The sequence below is a fragment of the Pagrus major genome, chromosome 19 (genome assembly GCF_040436345.1).
Source record: "Pagrus major chromosome 19, Pma_NU_1.0".
Lineage (NCBI taxonomy): Eukaryota > Metazoa > Chordata > Actinopteri > Spariformes > Sparidae > Pagrus > Pagrus major.
In genome coordinates this window covers 28,803,220-28,824,031 of record NC_133233.1, presented here as the reverse complement: position 1 = coordinate 28,824,031, position 20,812 = coordinate 28,803,220, and the positions used below count along the sequence as shown (strand labels likewise).

General features: G+C 45.4%; 1 protein-coding gene across 1 annotated transcript in view; it reads right to left on the bottom strand.

The window, feature by feature from the left end:
• Window positions 1-20,812, bottom strand: part of fars2 (phenylalanyl-tRNA synthetase 2, mitochondrial) — an 82,687-nt gene that overhangs the window by 42,134 nt on the left and 19,741 nt on the right. Inside the window, exons 3-8 of the mRNA XM_073487861.1 lie at window positions 9,907-10,244; window positions 8,022-8,108; window positions 6,897-6,956; window positions 6,238-6,406; window positions 6,002-6,164; window positions 5,742-5,873 (exon numbers count right to left, since the gene is read on the bottom strand). Coding sequence (XP_073343962.1) covers window positions 5,742-5,873; window positions 6,002-6,164; window positions 6,238-6,406; window positions 6,897-6,956; window positions 8,022-8,108; window positions 9,907-10,226 — 931 coding nt within the window. The 5' untranslated portion in view covers window positions 10,227-10,244. The remainder of the gene's footprint in view (window positions 1-5,741; window positions 5,874-6,001; window positions 6,165-6,237; window positions 6,407-6,896; window positions 6,957-8,021; window positions 8,109-9,906; window positions 10,245-20,812) is intronic.

Genomic DNA, 20,812 nt, shown 5'->3' with positions numbered 1-20,812 from the left:
CACAACTTCAAAGATACAAAACACACACCTCACACTAACACTTTCATACACACAAATAGACACACTTTACAAAGAAGAGCCACACACACACACACACACACACACACACACACGGTCAGACAGTTGAAAACACACAAACACAAACACATGAAAAATACACACAGACAACTACACAAACATTCAAGTACAATAAGACACAATTTCAAAGATACAAAACACACACACACACACACACACACACACACAATGTAAACATATGGAAATATGGATGAGCAAACACAAACACACAACTTCAATGATACACACACACACACTGATATACACATAACAGGATACACACAAAGATACTGAAATATAAAGACACAAGTTCACGTGTGTGTGTGTGTGTGTGTGTGTGTGTGTGTGTGTGTGTGTGTGTGTGTGTGTGTGTGTGTGCAGGGACTCCGTCTCCAGGGGACCCTGATGAATAAAGAAGCAGAGAAGAAGAAATAGACTCTCTCTCTCCAGTCTGTCTCTACCTCGCTCTCCCCTCATCAGTGAATTAATGAAGACATTTATCTCCTCCTCTCCCTCCTCCCTTCTTCTCCCCTCCTCCCTCACTCCCTTCTTCTCCCCTCCTCCCTCCTCCCTTCTTCTCCCCTCCTCCCTCCTCCCTTCTTCTCCCCTCCTCCCTCACTCCCTTCTTCTTCTCTCCTCCCTCCTCCCTTCTTCTCCCCTCCTCCCTCCTTCTCCCCTCCTCCCTCCTCCCTTCTTCTCCCCTCCTCCCTCCTCCCTTCTTCTCCCCTCCTCCCTCACTCCCTTCTTCTTCTCTCCTCCCTCCTCCCTTCTTCTCCCCTCCTCCCTTCTTCCTCTCCTCCTCCCTCCTCCCTTCTTCTTCTCCCCTCCTCCCTCACTCCCTTCTTCTTCTCTCCTCCCCCTCCCTGCCTCCTCTCTCCTCCTCCCTTCTTCTTCTCTCCTCCTCCCTCCTCCCTTCTTCTTCTCTCCTCCCTCCTCCCTTCTTCTTCTCCCCTCCTCCCTCCTCCCTTCTTCTTCCTCTCCCTGCCTCCTCTCTCCTCCTCCTCCCCTTCTTTCCTTCCTGTCCACTCGTTTGCTTCCTTCTTTCCTCCTTCCACTTCCTTCCTCCCTCTTCATCCTCCCTCATTTCCTTCACATCTCTTTCCTTTTCCCTTCCCTCCTCTCTTGTTCTCTCGTTCTTTCCTCGGGGCGACCTTCAGTCCTTCTTTCATCCTTCCTCCATTTTATTCACTTTTCCTTCTCGATCTCTTCCTCCAAGTCTTTCCTCTCCTCCTTCCTGTTTCCTCCCTTGATGACGTCTTCTCTTCTTCCACTTCCTTTTCCTTTCCTTCCTCAATCATGAATGCTTCCTCCTTCCTCTCGTTTTTCATGCCTCCTTCCTTCCTTGTTCTGTTCTTTCCTTTCCTTGCTCTCTCACCCTTTCATCTCTCTTCTTGTCCCTCCCTCATTCCTTACTCCACCACCTCTCCTCGCCTCCTTCCTTCCTGTCCCCTTGTTTGCTTGTTTCTTTCCTCCTTTCGCTCCTTTTCTCCTTCTTCATCCTCCCGCACTCTTTCTGCTCATACATCCTTCTTCCTTCCTCATTTCTCCTTCATCTCCCTTCCTTCCTTGTTCTGTTGTTTCCTTTCCTTGCCCCCTTGTTCCTCCTATCTCTTTCCTTTTCCTACCTCCCTGCCTCCTCTCCCCTCCTCCTTCTTTCCCTCCCTCCTCTCTTATTCCGTCCTTTCCTCGGGGCCAGCTTCAGTCCTTCTTTCGTCCCTCCTCAATTCTTTTCACTTTTCCTTTCGATCTCGATGACGTCTTCTCTTCTTCTTTTCTCATTTCCTCATTTGCTTATTTCCCTTTTTTCCCACCTCCTTTTCCACTTCCCTCATTCCTCCTTCCTTTCCTCCCTCTCCATCTTATCCCTCTTCTCCTCCCCCAATCCTTCCCCCCCTCCTCTCCTCTCTCATTACTTTCTTCTCCCCCATCCTCCCTCGTTCCCTCCTCTTACACCTCTCATTAACTCTCTCCCTCATCACTCTGGGCCTCAGGCAACACATATGGCAGTCACGCTACCACACCATTAAATAACACACACACACACACACACACACACACACACACACACACACACACACACACACCAACTGGTGTCCCCTGTTGCCACTTCCACCCTGCCACTCGTTTAATTTTCCCTCCATCTTCTCCCTATTATGTCTCTTCCCTTCCTACCTCGCCTCCTTCTTTCCTTCCCTTCCTTGCTTCCTCTGCGCTCATCCCTTCTTCCCTTCTTCCCTCTCTCTCTCTCTCTCTCTCCTCATCACATTGACTCCTATGCTCTCTCGCCCCCTCTTCGCCGGCTCTTCCTCATTGTCTCTCACTCTCACTGCTCCAGAAAAAAGTGTGTGTGTGAGTCTGTGTGTGTGTGTGTGTGTGTGTATAGGGGATTGGGGGGAGCTGATAGGGTGTGTGTGTGTGTGTGTGTGTGTGTGTGTGTGTGTGTTGGGGGGGGTGAATGAGTGGTTTCCAAGGTAACGGAGCCACACTGCCGCAGTGGATACGAAGGGGAGGTGGAGAGTGTGAAGAGAGTTGAGAGAGTGAGAATGAGGCAGGCGTGTGCACGTGTGTGTGTGTGTGTGCACGTGTGTGTGTGTGTGTGTGCACAAGTGTGTGTGACATGCTGACAAACTTGACTCCGGCAGTCAAGAGAGTGAGCAAATTAAGGAAAGACGAAGAATGAAACGCGAGCAGAGAAGTGTGTGTGTGTGTGTGTGTGTGCGTGTGTGTGTGTGTGTGTGTGTGTGTGTGTGTCTCCACAGCATGAATGTCAAGAGCATTGCTGCAGTGCCAAGGGCAGAGAGACACTGCCAATGTTATCTCTCTCTCACTCACCACTCACACACACACACACACACACACACACACACACACACACACACACACACACACACACACACACACAGTGGAGTGTGTTGTGAATGAAGTGCAGAGCGACATCATGTGTTCAGCTACAACTGCTGATGTGTTCAGTTTTCAGTGAGAGATGAATGAAGAAACAGGAGACAGAAACAAAGGGAGGAAGAGGAGCGTCATGAAGGAGGAAGGAGGTCGTGATCGTCGCTCATCTTCATCTTCATTTTAAGAATCGTCCACACGACACACGGCAAACATAAACACAAACATTCAAATACTTCCAATTAGATTCAAATAAAACAAAATCCGGAGCAGAAAATGGAAAAACTTAAGCAAAGTACCTCAAAACTGTATTGAAGTAGAGTACTTCAGTAAATGTATTTAGTTACATTCCAGCTCAAATATCAGAAGAGTGTAATATTTCTTTGTTGATGTCTCACATGAGCTTTCTAAGTATTTTGTTCCTTTCTGAGATTTTGGGGATTTTCCTGTTTTAAAAAAACAGTACTATGACACAAAACCATATTTGGAGGGACGGCGAAACTGAAAACTGCAGAAATATGTGTAATTTTAACGTTTATGTAAAAATGCAATTATCTTCACTCCTGTTGATCAGCCTGACTGCAGCAGTGGTCCGGAGGTGACCTCCACTGTCGGGTGGTTCTGTTCTGACTGCTGACTGGAGCTGGAGGGGAAATGTTAACCATCTTAATTTAGTCTGTTAGCATGCTAACATTTGTAAACTAGCACTAGACATTATTGCATATTGACATATTTTATCCAACAGATTCTGGATTTTGAGGTTAATTATAGATAGATAATCAAGAAGGTGTTTTTAACTAGCTAGGTTAGCCTGTCAGCTAGCTTAGCTGGTATCATAAAAAACTACATAAAGACATAATAGTAGAACTGTTCACCCTCCCTTCAGGACACAAATCTAAAGACTCACAACAACAACAAGCTGTGTGTGTGTGTGTGTGTGTGTGTGTGTCTTTGATAGAGTTTCTACTTCCTCTGCCTCTGTTTGGACCTCAGCATCAATTTAACCTCCTACTGCTCCGACTGTCAGGAGGAAATACATGGAGAACAGAGTCACACACACACACACACACACACACACACACACACACACACACACACACACACACACACACACACACACACACACACACAGAGGCACAGCCAAAGTGTAAAATGGCCAAAGGCGCTTCCATCTCGCTGTATGTGTCCTGAAACAGTCTATTTCAGTCGTGGTGCACTGCAGGAAATGGATTCAGACGTGCACACACACACACACATACATGTGCACACACACACACACACACACACCTGCAGACGTAGAGCTAGGTGCACGCAAATGAGAGAGAGACAGGTGAGCAGTGAGAGGGATCTGTGTTCAATAATAGAGGAGGTGAAAATGATTTCTGCAGGAGTGATGGAGGGGCTCTCCACACGTCCTGCACCTCCTCCCGGTCTGACCGGCAGCTCCCCCCTCTGGCAGGGGAGGAAACTGCAGCTGCAGGACAAACTGGTGTCACTGTGTGCAGAGTTCAGAGGTCAAATCAAGACAGAAGAGAAACTTTAAAACTGAGTCTGGAGTCCAGCGTCACAACTTCAAATGTTTGGTCCCAAAAACTAAAATATTAAATATACAGGAAATTTAAAATCTTTTGCATGCGTGCTTCAAACAGAGCTGCTAATTGTCTTTCAGTCGACTGAGTAATCATCACAAAAGTAACCTTGTTACAGTAATATATTACTTTAAGAAATGATGCTTTTCTGATGAGAGTTCAATAATATTACAGTTACAGTATCATGTTACCACCTGAAGTTAAGACTCCACCTTTAATAGAAGCTGTCGCCATGTTCACTTTATCTCAAAGTGTATTTAAGTTCACTCACGTCTGAACAAACTTCTCCAGACACCAAAATGTGCACGCAAGTCAGCGTGAAGTGTGTCAACGTAAAGAGACATTTTCTTAACTAAGTGCTCTCTGACACACACACACGCACACACACACACACTCACAGAGTAGTGTTGGACTGATCCGGCCGCTCTTTGCGTCTTAAAGCATGTATTATTGATTGGAACAAGCAGCGGTGAAGTGGAGCGCAGGGCTACAGCTTTGTTCAAGGGCAAAGCAGCAAGCTAGCCACTTAGCAGGCTGACAGGGGAGAGAGAGGGGCGAGAGACACAGAGAGAGAGAGAGAGAGAGAGAGAGAGAGAGGGAGAGAGAGAGAGAGAGAGAGAGAGAGAGAGAGAGAGAGGACACATGTCTGCATGTGTGTGTTTGAGTTGTTTCGTTGTAAAAGTGTTTGTTCTGTCTTTGTGTGTCCAACACTGACGGACCAATCCACAGATCAATCTCTGACCTGTCTGTGTACACACTGTGTGTGTGTGTGTGTGTGTGTGTGTGTGTGTGTGTGTGTGTGTGTGTGTGTGTGTGTGTGTTCTTGAGCTTCCTGACACACTGAACACAGGTCCGTCACAGAGACACAACCTGACGTGAGGCTGCTGACGTCATCGCCCGTCAGTAACCTGCCGACAGTGACACACTGAACGATTCAAAATGTTTCTGGAGCTTCGTTGGGTTTTCAGAACAGGATGTTAATGGACACGAGGAAGAGAATTTAATGTGTGAACGTGGGCGGGACGTTCTGAGTCCCCTTTGACCCGACTGCAGGAAAATAAATAAAACCTGCCAGAGAAACAACACTGGCTGCAGGCAGCGACTGTTTCATTCACACAACCACAAACTGCTGTCCACCCACACAGAGACACTGTGTGTGTGTGTGTGTGTGTGTGTGTGTGTGTGTGTGTGTGTGCTGACCAGAGTTTAGCAGCTCCTGCTCCATCAGTCCACAGCCCAGCACCTCCATCCAGTCGCCCTGGAAACGCACCTCCATCTCAAAGGAGGGATGAGTGAAGGGGAAGTAACAGTCGACCCACCGCACCTCCACATCTGAGGAGAGGAGAGGAAGAAGAAGAAGAAGAAGAAGAAGAAGAAGAAGAAGAAGAAGAAGAAGAAGAATCTTAGTAACCTGTAAAAAGACAGGATATGATGTCACTTCCTGGCCCTGGCGGTCTCACCTTGTCCGAACAGGTGAGTGACGAGTCGAGTCAGAGTGTGTTTCAGGTCGAACTCCAGCAGCTTGACGGCCTCCAGACTGTGTGTTTCCTGTTTGTGAGGCGACCGTCGACCTCCGGACTCAAACAGCGACAGCTCGTCACCGTTCTGCACCTTGGAGAACAGCTGCAGGACAAAGAAACATCTGGAACATCCTGAAGACTGAGGAGTACTAACTCTCACAGACACGGCGTCCTACCTCGTGGTCGGAGAAGAGCCGCACTCCCTCCATCTGGTGGAAGACGGGGTAGTGACTGGCGTCGATCTCGTCCCGCCTGTAAACGTCTCCGGCCAATAGGAACGCATCCAGACCGGACCTCACCAGCTCCCTCTGGTGGGCGGAGGTGTGGGCGCGTAGCATCGTCTTCCTGCTCATCAACACAATCAGAAACAAGTTCAGTGATAAAAAACTGACGTCAGCTGATCGATCAGCACTCAAGGAACTTATTTTTAGAGTTTCCCGATTTTATAATTTCAAATTTGATGTCGCTTTATGTCCCTAACCCCTGAAGTCTTTTTAGGTAAACTTCATGTTTACTTCCTTCAGTTGTACTCCAGATTGATCCTTGGAGCTGAATATCATCGTTTTAGTGATTCTGTATGTGTAATCTCAGCCTCAACAGTTCATTATTATTCATTATCAGTCTGATGTTTCAGCCCCCGGACTGGGCTGATGAAGATCCAGTTCTTCTGAGACCCTTTGACACTTTGACACCACCGCAGCTACAACCAGCCACACCTCTGACGCCAGCGCTTTGCTCAAGTGCAACAAAAACTAACCTGGAATACAAACAGAGAAGCTGCAGGACAAACACCATCACTACAGATGCATTGTGGGTGGTGAGCAGTGTCACTCACCTGTTCAGGTAGTAGTTATCTCCTCGTTTCCTGCTGGGATGGTCGGGCGGGATCAGCAAGCTGTCGATCAAATCAGGAAAAACAGATTCACTTCACGAATTACAGCAAAAACACATCAATGTTTCCACGAACGCATTCAGTCAAATGTTTAAAGTGACATTTATGCTTCGATAACGACTCAGAACTCTGCTGACTGCTGATGTTTCACTTATGTGCATTTAAAAGTCTCAACTCTTGTTGTTTGTAGCTCCTAAAACTGAGTTAGAAAAGAGAAACATATGAACATAAAATAAAATCAAAAATTATTTAACTTGAATCAGTCACAAGATTCTGTTTTAACTCAATTTATTCGCTCTTAACGAATCATCTCACTTCCTCTGAAGCAAAACTTCAAGATATTGACAGTTTTCAATCAAACCAAACCAAAACACAGGAGAGAGTCTGGATCAGATCCAGACCTGCTGGAGGAATTAACACCTGGAGTCTCATCAGGTTCTGATCCGGAGCCGTTCACCGACGGGAGGAGAGCTCAGAGTTACTTTTGAACTTGTGGGATTAAAAAGTGGATTTATCTTCACTCCTGTTTATCAACCTGACTGCAGCAGTGATCCGGAGGTGACCTCCACTGTCGGGTGGTTCTGTTCTGTAATGTTGACTGCTGACTGGAGCTGGAGGGGAAATGGACTTTACTTCATGAAGGTAACGTTACAGAGAGGAGACAGAGAACCAGAACCAGAACCAGAACCAGAGTCTCTGCTGAGTGCTGACTTCACTCAGAGCTTCAGCTCAACTGTCTGATGTGTTAAAGTTTTCTTCTGGTTGTGTTTGGTCTCGCTCTCAGACTTCCTTCCTCTCTCTCTGACTCTCTCCTGAAGTTACAGCCACAGACGACCAGATGAAACTCAGCGTCACCTCGAGGACACTGGAGGATTTCTCTGTTTAACTTTGTTGGAAACGTTTGTGATGATGTGAGAACACAACTCAACAACATGCAGAACAAAGGTCCAGTTGGTTTAGACATTTTGATGCAGAAGTCTCACATTTTATATCTTTGTGTGTCTGTGAAATGTTTGACTGTTTAACCAGTCAGTTAATCATTAATAAATCAATCATTAATGTGCTGACCTGTCAAAGTTTTGCTCCACAGTCACCACGGGGCTCAGGTTATCATGGACAGAGAAGAGTGGGTTTCCCCAGCGACCGACGTAGGCGCTGTGGAGGGTGGAGAGAGAAGATGAATGAGCAGAGCTGACGTGGACGATGTGAAGACGTCAAAAACAAACAACGATGACAGAGAGGAACAAGAACACACAGCTGGAGAAGAGTCATATAAAAACTAACAGATAGAAAACCTCAGAGGATCAGTGTCCATCATACAGCGACAGACGTTAACACTGCACATTTTGCTCTGCTCTGATTGGTAAAACTTGCAGGAAACTATGATGATTAGTTGCTGCAATTGGACAAAATTGCAAGATCATGCAGAATTCACATGGATTGGTTGAATCTGCATTAATTGTTCTGACAACATCGCAGCTTCCTGACTGTGACTCTTATTAACAGTATTTTATTCATGTTGTAGGATTCATTAAAATCCGCCTCAAAAGAAACTGAAGAAGTCAAACCAGACAGAGAAAAGCAGCGTTAATGTGAAGCAGCTGTTGATCAAGTTCTCATCTTGTTTGAAAATTACCCAGCAGCCCTCAGGTGTCCTCAGAGTCTGCTGTCCTGCTGCTATCAGAGCATACAGGATTTTCTAAAGAGTAAAGTTCACGACCTGTGAAATGGCAGAGTCATAAACCACTGTCAGACCACACACTCTGTGACTTCTTAATGACTTATTAATGCAGCATTATTAATGCGCTGGCTGCTGCGTGTTGGTTTTTTATGGCGGCTGTGGAACATAACCAGCAGCCTCACTATATTTCACTGCTGCGTGCAGTGCAGCAAACTTTACACCCGACCGTCCCTGAAGACACAGCGAGGCTGCAGAGAGTCAGTCAGCAGTTTGTGCTCCCAAAATACAGAAACAACACTCACATATACAACAACATGTGGCACCATAACAGCAGCTGATTTAAAGGACAGACTGGTTTTATCTGGATGTGTGTGTGTGTGTGTGTGTGTGGGGATCACACACACACGCACGCACACACACACACACACACACACACACACACACACACACACACACACACACACACACACACACACACTCCGAGGACATTAAATCAGGGAGTCGTGTGAACATTCACACCTGAAGTGTGAAGATTCACATATAAAGTTAAAATTTCACAACAATAGAACATTTGTAGTTTGTCAGAACAGCTCGCTGCCGAGCTGACACAGTTAAACACAGTGTTCAGTCACGCTAGCAGCTCTGTGAGGCCGGTCTGACCATCGACATATTATTCAGAACTGGATGCAAAGATGGCGCCTAATCAGCCCAATGACAACCGCTCGACTGGCACTTACACCAAAACACTTCTGACCTTCCAGGTTCAGTTTTGAGATATTTTTGTGTACAAGTGGAAGTTTTGACCTGATTACAGTAGAGGAGGGTCAGGAGGTCAAGATTAAGATGCATCCTCTGGAGACCACGAAAGTCCACATGATCAACTATCTGAGCGAACCCTCTTCCCAAACAAATCAATGAAGGATCTCTGAAAAAGTAAAAAAAACCATGAACATCCTGATGGTGTAGCTCCAGGGTCAATGTTGACTCATCAGAAACATTACCGGTAGGAGAAAGATAGTCTATGAGTCTCGATGCTCAGAAGTCGTGCCAACTAAATGTTCGATGATTTCAGATAATGATCGATAGTTTCATGTTTAGGCCCTTCTGCTCAAGACTTACAACTTCCTGTTGGTGAGATAGTTGATTTTTGAGTCTCATTCCCAACTCCTCAAATACTGACTGATCACTGGCTGTAAAAGTTTAGGCAGTTCCTGAGTAATAGTTGAACATGTACCAAGAAGATGGCGGACTTCACCTTTACTTGATTCGTACCTGTAGAAGTGAGCTTTGATCCGCTCCTTGATCAGCCACAGAGGATGATGGGACTGGTTGTGGAGATTTCGGCCGACCATGGCCAAGATCCTCGGCGTGACGTTGGTGTAGTCATCGCGCGGGTAGGAGTGGCCCAGCAACTCCACCGAGTCCTGACCAATCACAGGCTGAGGGGTGGAGCCGTCTGTGCTGAGGCGTCTGTGTGATGCTGCGCTGCTATTGGCTAAGAGCGTTGACAGACAGCAGCGATGGAGCAGAGGAAGGGGCGGGGACTGGAGGAGAGGGAGGAGCAACGGGAAGGGGGTCCTGACAAGTCTCATGATGATTGGTCCATGGAGCTGAAAGACAAGAAACAATATTAGCATGTAGCTGCGTGTCAGAAACTTATAAAGATAAACACAAACAGACAAACAAAGACAATCACAGAAATATCATCCAATTTTAAAACCTCACACAACATCGTCACTTTTCTGCTTTATTGCACATTTAATGTTCTGAAGTTTATATTTGACATTTTTGACCCAACTGAGAGAGTTTATTACCGTTTCCACAAAAAAAACCTTTTTGTCATGTAAAGGGTTCAATCAGTATTCATTCCTGCATCAAGTGATGTTGGTGCGTGCAGTCAAACGTGTTTTATCCATCTCTGTTCAAGCAGTGTTCAAACGATTGATTTGACTTTTGATTTTAACGCTGCGATTTGATCATATTTTTAATTTGAACATGTTTTTCCATCACTGACGGCTCTGCCATCACATCTGGAGTTGTAAAGGTCAACAGATTGTTGGTTTTATGGCCTGAAAACTGTCATTTACTCTTTTTAATTTTAAATAGGGGTATTTTACAACAACAGCTTGACTTTATCCTGCAGTCTTTTTGATGAGTTGAAATAATATTCACCAAAAATAAAGATTCCAGAGTTCAACAAAAAATAGCATCCTTCAGTGATTCAACAATAAACAACAATATATAGAAATTCAGTTTGTCACAAAGTTCAGTTTCTCAAATCTGTTTAGAGTAAACCCTCTTCACAACCAAATCAATAAAGGATCTTTGGAAATGTCATCAGTTTGGTTCAGTTTTTTCTCCACAAGTGAACCCTCTTCTCAAACAAATCATTAAAGGATCTCTGAAAAAGAAAATAAACCAACATGTGCGACGCTGTCAGAGTTTCCTCCAGCTGATCGTCTTCATCACACAGGAGAAGAGCGTGGAGGAGACGCTGCAGGCTAACACTAAGCTAGCTGCGTGCTAACGCTAAGCTAGGTGTGTCATCTAGTGTTTTTCTTTTACATTTTAAACGTCGTTAACTTTCTGTTTGCAGGTGAACTGTCATGTAGTGTTTTTATCAAAGTATCCTCGGATGACGAACGTGGACTTAAAGCTGCATGATTTGCTTTTTGGCCACCAGGGTGCAGCAGAACTCCTCTTTACACTTCCTGGACATCCTACTGGAGTCGTCCAATATTTCCCGTCCTTTTAGCTCAGGTTTGGTCTCCTCCTTCACCAGCTCGGCTCGTCTACCGTCACGAGCAGGTTCAGGAGCTCACTATCAGTCAAAGAGGCTTCAGTCATTACATCCATCATATCAGTGGACAGGAGAGAGGGAGGCAGCAGGATGTGAATCACAGCCCATCATAAACAAATCACCAGCTTCTCAGTGGAAGTCAGATGAGGTGAGAGACATGGCAGCCAACAAACACACACACACACGCACACACACACACACACACACACACACACTTTGATTATTACTTTATAATTGCTGTAACGCACAAACATCAAAAACAACGAAGGTTCAGCTGAGTCTGTTTCTCTGCTCTTTTCCTTCTTTCCATCATTTAACCTCCAACAGGAGACGAGACAGTCATCCTTTTATCTGTCCCCCTCAAATATTTGTCCATTCACACAGACACACACGCACAATCACACACGCACACACACACGCACACACACACGCACACAGGGAGCATCCCCGAACAAGACAAAGGGTGTTGCATTGCAGTGGCATTGCAGCAAAATGGATTATTGTTCCTAAATCCACGAAGCTTTTACCTCTGCTCTGCTTCTGGTGTCATATTATACTGGACTGGACGGTGCTGAGGTCACACACACACACACACACACACACACACACACACACACACACACACACACACACACACACACACACACACACACACACTGTAAACCTGGTTGTTGTGTATGGGGACATCTGAAGGTCATTACGACTTTTACAGGAACATAAAAGTAAAGTACGATGAGGAATAATTTCATGATGACATACGGCAGTAAAAGCACTGATAGTGTCCCCTACAGGTTACAACGATCATCACACCCCATCATTATAAACAACACAACATTTTTATTTGGAGGAAAAAGCTGTAAAATCCCCCCAAAACGCTCTTCCTCTGAAAAAGATTAATATGTTCAGTAAAGGTCACGGCAGCTCGGCCTTTATTCGTCTTGTGCACAAAGTTCATAATTTGTCCGAAGACAGGCGCTAAAGGAAAGGTCACGTAAAGACCAGAACTGAAGACGTCCTCTGCAGAGCACTCGTGTCTTCACAGGGTTTCCTGCAGTGCCTGAAGCAAAGACCACTTATTTCATAAAGATTAAAACACTTTAGGGGTAAAAAGAAGAGACGCCATGTCTCACATCTTGTCACATTTAATGATGGTGAACACTGTTTTGAATCCGTCACCGTTTCTTCATATTGAACCAATAGATTTTAGAGTTCAGGTGTTCAAGGTCATTCAAGTAGAAGTCAACCTCAAACATGTGGAGCCCCACAGGGAAGTGTTTTAGGACCACTTATGTTTGTATAACAGGGTAATTACGTGTATGTGATTCATCTAATGTACTGAAAAGACAACCCTCAAGATCTGAGTGGATTACAACCTCAGCTTAACAATTTTCTGGAGGAAATCCTTGAAAGTATAGTTCAGGTCTGCAGGTTAGATTTCTAGATTGGAAAATTGATATTATGGTTAAGATTCACCATCTGACAGGTCTCTGTAAAGACGTGGTGGAGACGGGTTTCTGTAAAGACGTGGTGGAGACAGGTCTCTGTAAAGACGTGGTGGAGACGGGTTTCTGTAAAGATGTGATGGAGACGGGTCTCTGTAAAGACGTGGTGGAGACAGGTCTCTGTAAAGACGTGGTGGAGACAGGTCTCTGTAAAGACGGGTCTCTGTAAAGACATGGTGGAGACAGGTCTGTGTAAAGATGTGGTGGAGACGGGTCTCTGTAAAGACGGGTCTCTGTAAAGACATGGTGGAGACAGGTCTGTGTAAAGACGTGGTGGAGACGGGTCTCTGTAAAGACGGGTCTCTGTAAAGACATGGTGGAGACAGGTCTGTGTAAAGACGTGGTGGACACGGGTCTCTGTAAAGACGGGTCTCTGTAAAGACATGGTGGAGACAGGTCTCTGTAAAGACGTGGTGGAGACGGGTCTCTGTAAAGACATGGTGGAGACAGGTCTGTGTAAAGACATGGTGGAGACAGGTCTGTGTAAAGACGTGGTGGAGACGGGTCTCTGTAAAGACGGGTCTCTGTAAAGACATGGTGGAGACAGGTCTCTGTAAAGACGTGGTGGAGACAGGTCTCTGTAAAGACGTGGTGGAGACGGGTCTCCGTAAAAATGTGGTGGAGACAGGTCTCTGTAAAGACGTGGTGGAGACAGGTCTCTGTAAAGACGTGGTGGAGACGGGTTTCTGTAAAGACGTGGTGGAGACAGGTCTGTGTAAAGACGTGGTGGAGACGGGTCTCTGTAAAGACGGGTCTCTGTAAAGACATGGTGGAGACAGGTCTCTGTAAAGACGTGGTGGAGACAGGTCTCTGTAAAGACGTGGTGGAGACGGGTCTCTGTAAAGACGTGGTGGAGACAGGTCTCTGTAAAGACGGGTCTCTGTAAAGACGTGGTGGAGATGGGTCTCTGTAAAGATGTGATGGAGACAGGTCTCTGTAAAGACGTGCGAGACAGGTCTCTGTAAAGACGTGGTGGAGACAGGTCTGTGTAAAGACGTGGTGGAGATGGGTCTGTGTAAAGACGTGGTGGAGACGGGTCTCCGTAAAAATGTGATGGAGACAGGTCTCTGTAAAGACGTGCGAGACAGGTCTCTGTAAAGACGTGGTGGAGACAGGTCTGTGTAAAGACGTGGTGGAGATGGGTCTGTGTAAAGACATGGTGGAGACAGGTCTGTGTAAAGACGTGGTGGAGACAGGTCTCTGTAAAGACGTGGTGGAGATAGGTCTCTGTAAAGACGTGGTGGAGACAGGTCTCTGTAAAGACGTGTGAGACAGGTCTCTGTAAAGACGTGGGTACAACACTCTGACTTTTGCATTTCCTCTTCCTGAGACCGGACGTTAGCCAGGAGCAGCCTTTAACCATGATGGATTTGATGCTGCGGGTTGTGTTTCAGTAATAAAGCTGAAAAATAACAGACAGTTGATTTAATGAAAGGAAGTTGTTGTGCAGGTATCTTATACCAAGTGGCACTCTGACCAACATTATGCAACAGACACATTTCTGTCAGTATTTCAATGCCTTATACCCTTTTTTTTTTATTAACAACTTTTTTTATGAAAGCCTTTTTCTCAAAGAATATATTAAACTTTCTCCACATCTGCAAATATGCTCATGGTTCCACTTTGCAGCAAACTTTCAATTGCCAAGCGAAGAGAAAGGTCTTTGAATAAATATTTGATGATATTTTCTTGCTGACTGTATTTCATATGTCAAGATGTTCCCAGAGCCCAAGATAACATCTTCAAATGGCTTCTTTTGTCTGACAAATGGTCCAAAACTCTGCGAGCTGGAACAAGAGAGGAACTAGTTTGTCACTTCTGCTTCTGTGAGCGGATTTACCCGATCATCTCAGCTCTGACCGAGATGTAAATAAACTTCTTTAGTCTCCACCCAAAGACTGATCACCAATAATAACTGCATTCATAGTAATCTGGAGTTTGATCTCCGTCATGCTGCAGCGACAGACTCTCTCTGGACCTGAGAAATGTCTGATGGTCTGGAAAAGGTGAAGAGGCCGTTCATCTTTCATGATGACAAAAGGTCATGTGACATTTCCAGATAATATATAGCTCGACCTGCGGCGGACATGCGTGATCCTGCTGTGGCGAGGGTTCACGCTAATTATTCACCAAAACTACATCAGCATTGTCGTTCCTGTACTGACACAAAAAGTGGATACAATTCCTCCTCCTCTTTTGGACTGACCTTCTTCCAAGCATGTGATCGCTGCCATATGTCTGTTCCCATGGCACCACACAGACACATATGGACGCCTACGCACGCGGACACACATGTACAGTAAATACGCACACAGAGCGTTTAAAACTGCAGAGACCTGAGCTGAGCAGATTTAAATAGACAGTGAGAGGAAAAAACCTCCCGCACAGAAATACGATCCAACACGACAAGATAATCTGCATTTATGATTGTTAAGATTTCAAAAACCTTCAAAAATTCAGATTTTCAGGCAGAAAAAAAATCAACTTTCATGTTTCTTTGCAGCAGCAGCATTCAGACTGCGCCAGAAAATAAAACAGATTTTCTTTTTCGTTTCCGAAGCCATATTTTAAATTCTGTTTTAGGCATCTCAAAGGTCAGAGGTCACGCAGACCTGTCTGTGACCCTGAAACCCTCAGAACTGAGAGCAGAGCAGGAAATCAGAGAGAGTTTTTGAAGCAGAAATGATCACATGGATTTTTAAAACACAGAGTTGAGAACTTGAGAAAATGAAAATATTAGATAGGATCAAACTTTAATGAGTCCAGAGGGAGAGTCGCTGCTGTTTGGCTGTTTATCGGTGAAACTCTTCACACGTCTCTGCTCGTATCTTCTTCTAATGTCTGATGACACAGCCGGGACCGCAGAGTCTGTTCCTGCGGTGTTTTAATCCTCAGCCACGAGACGAGGAAACCTGTTTGATCTGAGCGCTCGCAACATTTTGTTCCATTTGTTTGACTGTTAAAGACAAAGTCAACACGCTCACTGGTAACATGATATCTAGCTGTTGTCCTGAACTACATTTGTTGGACAGGTAATCCACCAGTGACAGCTGTCAAGTCTGTGAAGCTAACGTTAGCTAGCATCTAAAACCAAACTGACCCATAAATGCGTAGGACACTCTGATGTAGCATCCGTCTGTTTAGCAATGTCTCAACACGAATCAACCGAGATCACAAAAAGATCTAAAAAATATTTTTTTTACACCCTTTATTGAGTTGAAATACTCTGTAGCTGATAAGATAAAATTGTTAGCATGCACCCCGTCTGAAGTGGGTGCACAAGCTCGACCACATGTTGGGGGTTGCACATAACGTCTTTTAGTTTGGGCAGCGGACGAGCTGTATGGAGCCATTTTGTGTGTTTTTTGTTGTTGTTTTTTTGACATTTTAAGATAATGTCCATTGTCGACCCAGTGTAGCATCACGTTAGCTCGCCATGAAATCCATACCGCCCTGTAAATGTACAGACAAACACTGCTAACACCTTAGCAACCAACAAACTACCTTACGCACCCTCCACAGCTTAACCTTGTGTACCCGTTTCAGAAGTGGCTTCAGGGTGCACGTTAACACTTTTATCCCAGCAGCTACAGTGAAGACTTCAGATTAATAAAGGGTGTTAATAACGTCTCCTCAGATCAGGTTGTGATCTCTTCTCTCCTGCAGACTGTGATCACAGCAGACGAGCTGTGTGGAGACATCTCATGTTTTAAATCAATTCTCCAGCTGCTTCAGTTGTTTAGCAGAATGCTGCAACTCTGTTTTACTGTGAAGCTCCAGAAATGTTTTTTTAACCTTCGTCAGCATGGAGGGAGGAGATGATGAGTGATGGATTTACATTTTTGGGTGGACTGTTCCTTTACTCAGAATCTCTTCAGTTCAGGTTATTACTCATCTGTAAAATCTCTCGATCCTCCTCGTGACTCTTTAATGATCACATTAGAGGTTAGTGTCGATCAATCTCAAATATGAATGTTGGTGTCGATGGATGATGTCACCTGATCACCTTCAGACCCCTCCATCAGCCACATTTGTTTTATGTCGTATTAATACAGAACAGATAAGAGCTAATAGGCACCAGGTATGAAAACTATGGCAGATTATTGTGCAGCACAGACAGATAAAATGTGCACCGATGTAAGAGCTCTGGAGGAAGTGAAACATGATTCATCATGTGTGAAAGTTGCTGAGAAAATCCCTTGTTTTGCTGCCAAGAAGTTGTTCTGACTAACCAGCATGGCAGCAGCCAACAGTGAAGCTGTGATGTGACTTCTGACGCTGCCAGCTGACTAAAGGTGGCAACAGAGACGCCGCCAAGGACGAGCTGCAGCACTCCATCCAAAAAAAAAACCACCCTCCGCACGTCCAAAAGATGGAGAAACAAACTCGCAAATGTGTCTGAAAGTGAAACAAAAAGCTCTGAGCCTCAGCACTGTGACAAGAACTGGAGGGGAAACGGCAGACTGCAGGAAATACGACGCCTCAGACGAACGCAGCGGCCGCCAAGGTTACAGTGTCGCATCACGCGCACACACAGGTGCACGCCAAGAAAGAGATGTCAGTCAGACGAGTGACATGACGCACATGCTACACAAAGACATAAAGCCTGTATACACACACACACACAAACACACACGGAGGCAGTTTCCAGCAGCAGTTTTAGTGCAGAGGGATTCAGCCTGTAAAAACTGACACGCTGATAGAGAGAGGTGATAAATTACAGACTGCAGAGAGAGAGAGAGGGAGGGACGGCCTGAAGAGGAAGGTACTGTATGTATATACAACTGTGTGTGTGTGTGTGTGTGTGTGTGTGTGTGTGTGTGTGTGTGTGTGAGACAGAGGTACAGATAAAAGCGAACACACTGACGACAGGAAGAAAAATGACACAATTAGTCTCCAAAAAGTTCATAATGATCTTGCTTCTATTAAACGACTTCACTTCTGTTGTGCACAAAATTCAACTGAACAAGAACCGATCAGTTCAACATGTTTGTTTTTTAACTGTTCATTTTTCGTCTTAATTGGGGAAACATGAACTGACTGTGGCAAAAATACTGTCGTCAGCATCTGAACAGAAAGTGGCTGATTAAGAGCAACAGACTATGAGACCATCGCGGCCCGCGGCGTCTTTCAACCGTCCAACCTGACCGGCTATACCACACCGCGTCTTTACAGAGACCCGTCTCCACCACGTCTTTACAGAGACCCGTCTCCACCACGTCTTTACAGAGACCCGTCTACACCGCGTCTTTACAGAGACCCGTCTCCACCGCGTCTTTACAGAGACCTGTCTCCACCACGTCTTTACAGAGACCCATCTCCACCGCGTCTTTACACAGACCCGTCTCCACCACGTCTTTACACAGACCCGTCTCCACCACGTCTTTACAGAGACCCGTCTCCACCGCGTCTTTACAGAGACCCGTCTCCACCCCGTCTTTACAGAGACCCGTCTCCACCGCGTCTTTACACAGACCTGTCTCCACCACGTCTTTACAGAGACCCGTCTCCATCACGTCTTTACACAGACCTGTCTCCACCACGTCTTTACAGAGACCCGTCTCCACCACGTCTTTACACAGACCCGTCTCCACCACGTCTTTACACAGACCTGTCTCTGTCCGGAGTGCAGGACTACAGCTGGACAAGGAGAGGTCATCATTGATGCTTGGTGCTCACCCTCAGTCGAAGTTGATGGACAGTGATTTCCAGATGTTCCCAGATCTCAATGTAGATGATTTCATGGTGAAAGTAGTTTCCGGACTCTGTCGCTCTTAAAACTACATCACCTGACTTCCTCCTTTGCTTCCATCATACTTACTACCACCACTAGAGGTCGCCACCAAACAATAAACATAAACATAATAAGCTGCTTGCACAGACAACCTCTACCACGGTGTTCCTGGTGAGGATGGTCCAAAAACAAACTTGGTGCTGAATATTCACATATTTCACAAAGCGCCTCCATCTCATGATACCAAACAAAGATGGCGCCTGGTTTGAGAGGCAGCGATCACAGGAGCTGTCGTGGCTTCTCACCAGACGAGCAGCAGTCGAATTATTTTCTTATTTCTGTGACTCAAACGTGTTCATCTCTGGAAAAAGCACAAACTGTGAGAGCGATGATTTCATCTGAGGCCAAACTCAGGTTAGATAAGATTTCCCTGTGTTTTTATTAGAGATGTTAAAGCACGACAACAACAGGAAGTACAAGTCACGTGACCGACTGCCTACATTAAAAACAAGAAGGAAGAAGATCCTCACACACACACACACACACACACACACACACACACACACACACACACACACACACACACACAGTGAGAGGAAGCTATTTTGGAGCTGTCGTGGTTCCCATAGAGAACACATGCCATGATGATCACGACTCCGTGTGTGTGTGTGTCCGAGTGGATGAGAACCTCACATGGGAACAGGTGGTCTCTCTCTCCCTCTCTCTCTCTCTCCCTCTCTCTCTCTCTCTCTCTCTGCAGGAGTGTCGGTGTCACTCGCCCCCTCCCATCAGAGGGAGTCCCTCTCTGGCGCGACGACCACTTCCTGTGGCTCACGCCTCTCTTCCTGTTCACGACATCACAAGCTGGCCAACACAGTTACCCAACTTCCGACATCCGCCTCTCTTTCTCTGTCATCTAAACGAATTAATTAATAAAATAGTAAAAAAAAGGTTTTAATCTGTTAAAATAGCCTCAGTTCACACTTTTCATGAGCAACAGTGGAGATGAGAAACACTTGTTATCTGTAAAGTGGGAGAAATCTCAGGATGTGACACGTTAAATGTCTCCGGTCAGTTTGGCATTTTGAAGTGAGAATGATGTGGATGCTCATTAATTATTTAATTTTCAGAGTTATAGAGCCTCCTAAATTTAACGACCGTCTCCAATAGTGAAGCTGTCCATCAACACAGCAGGTCGTTAAAGCTGTTAAACCTGTAAACAAACAAAAGTTACATTCAAATTCATCGTTTTCTCACCAAAACTACACTCAGTGTGAGTCCTCGAGCTGAGAGCCGGGTGACTAAATGATCTGGAGACAGGATTGTGATCAAATGAATGTCAACGATGATGTTCAGATGTAGAGAGGGAAAGTCAGAGAGATACTCAAGTACAGTACAGATACCTGAAACATGTGCGTTCATACTTCTACAGTTCAGCTGACTAACTTCTGACTTCACACCCTTTTATAAAGGACTTCTGTGCCCGCCCTAGAGCCTACAACAACCAATGAGCAATGAAAAAACAAGCAACGTGTCAGCGTCTGAAGTGGGTGTAAACATCATCTCCTCAGGTCAGGTTGATCTCTGTGGTCACAGCAGACGAGCTGCATGGAGACATCTGATGTTTAAATCATCTCCAGCTGCTTCAGCTGTTCAGCAGAACACTGCAACTCTGTTTTACTGTGAAGCTCCAGAAATGTTCGGTGGACGACGAGACTTCAGCTGACAACAACAAAGAGTTCACAGCTCGACTTCTCGGCACAAAATAAAATCAGTTTCACCTGATGGTCGAGTGAGAACCGAGTCTGATGGGTTATTTATCTGCAGAGCTTAAAGCGCAACAGGCTGAATTTCATAGAAATGAAATGAAACTTTTGAGCCGCCTGAGGGAGGGAAATCAATTTAATGGATGAATTATAAAAACGCTCAGCAATTATTTTAAATTTCTAGTAAAAAATAAATAAAAATAAACCAGAACCAGAACCAGACCCGGTCCACTCACTGTCCGACCGTGCTGACATCTTTAATTTAATTCCACGTCGTCTTCACTGAGGAACGTTTGTTTGTGGCCCGATATTTTATAAAAGATATGAAGGGTACGCAGTCATAACGCAGGACAGCAGCAGTATATATACGTGTGTG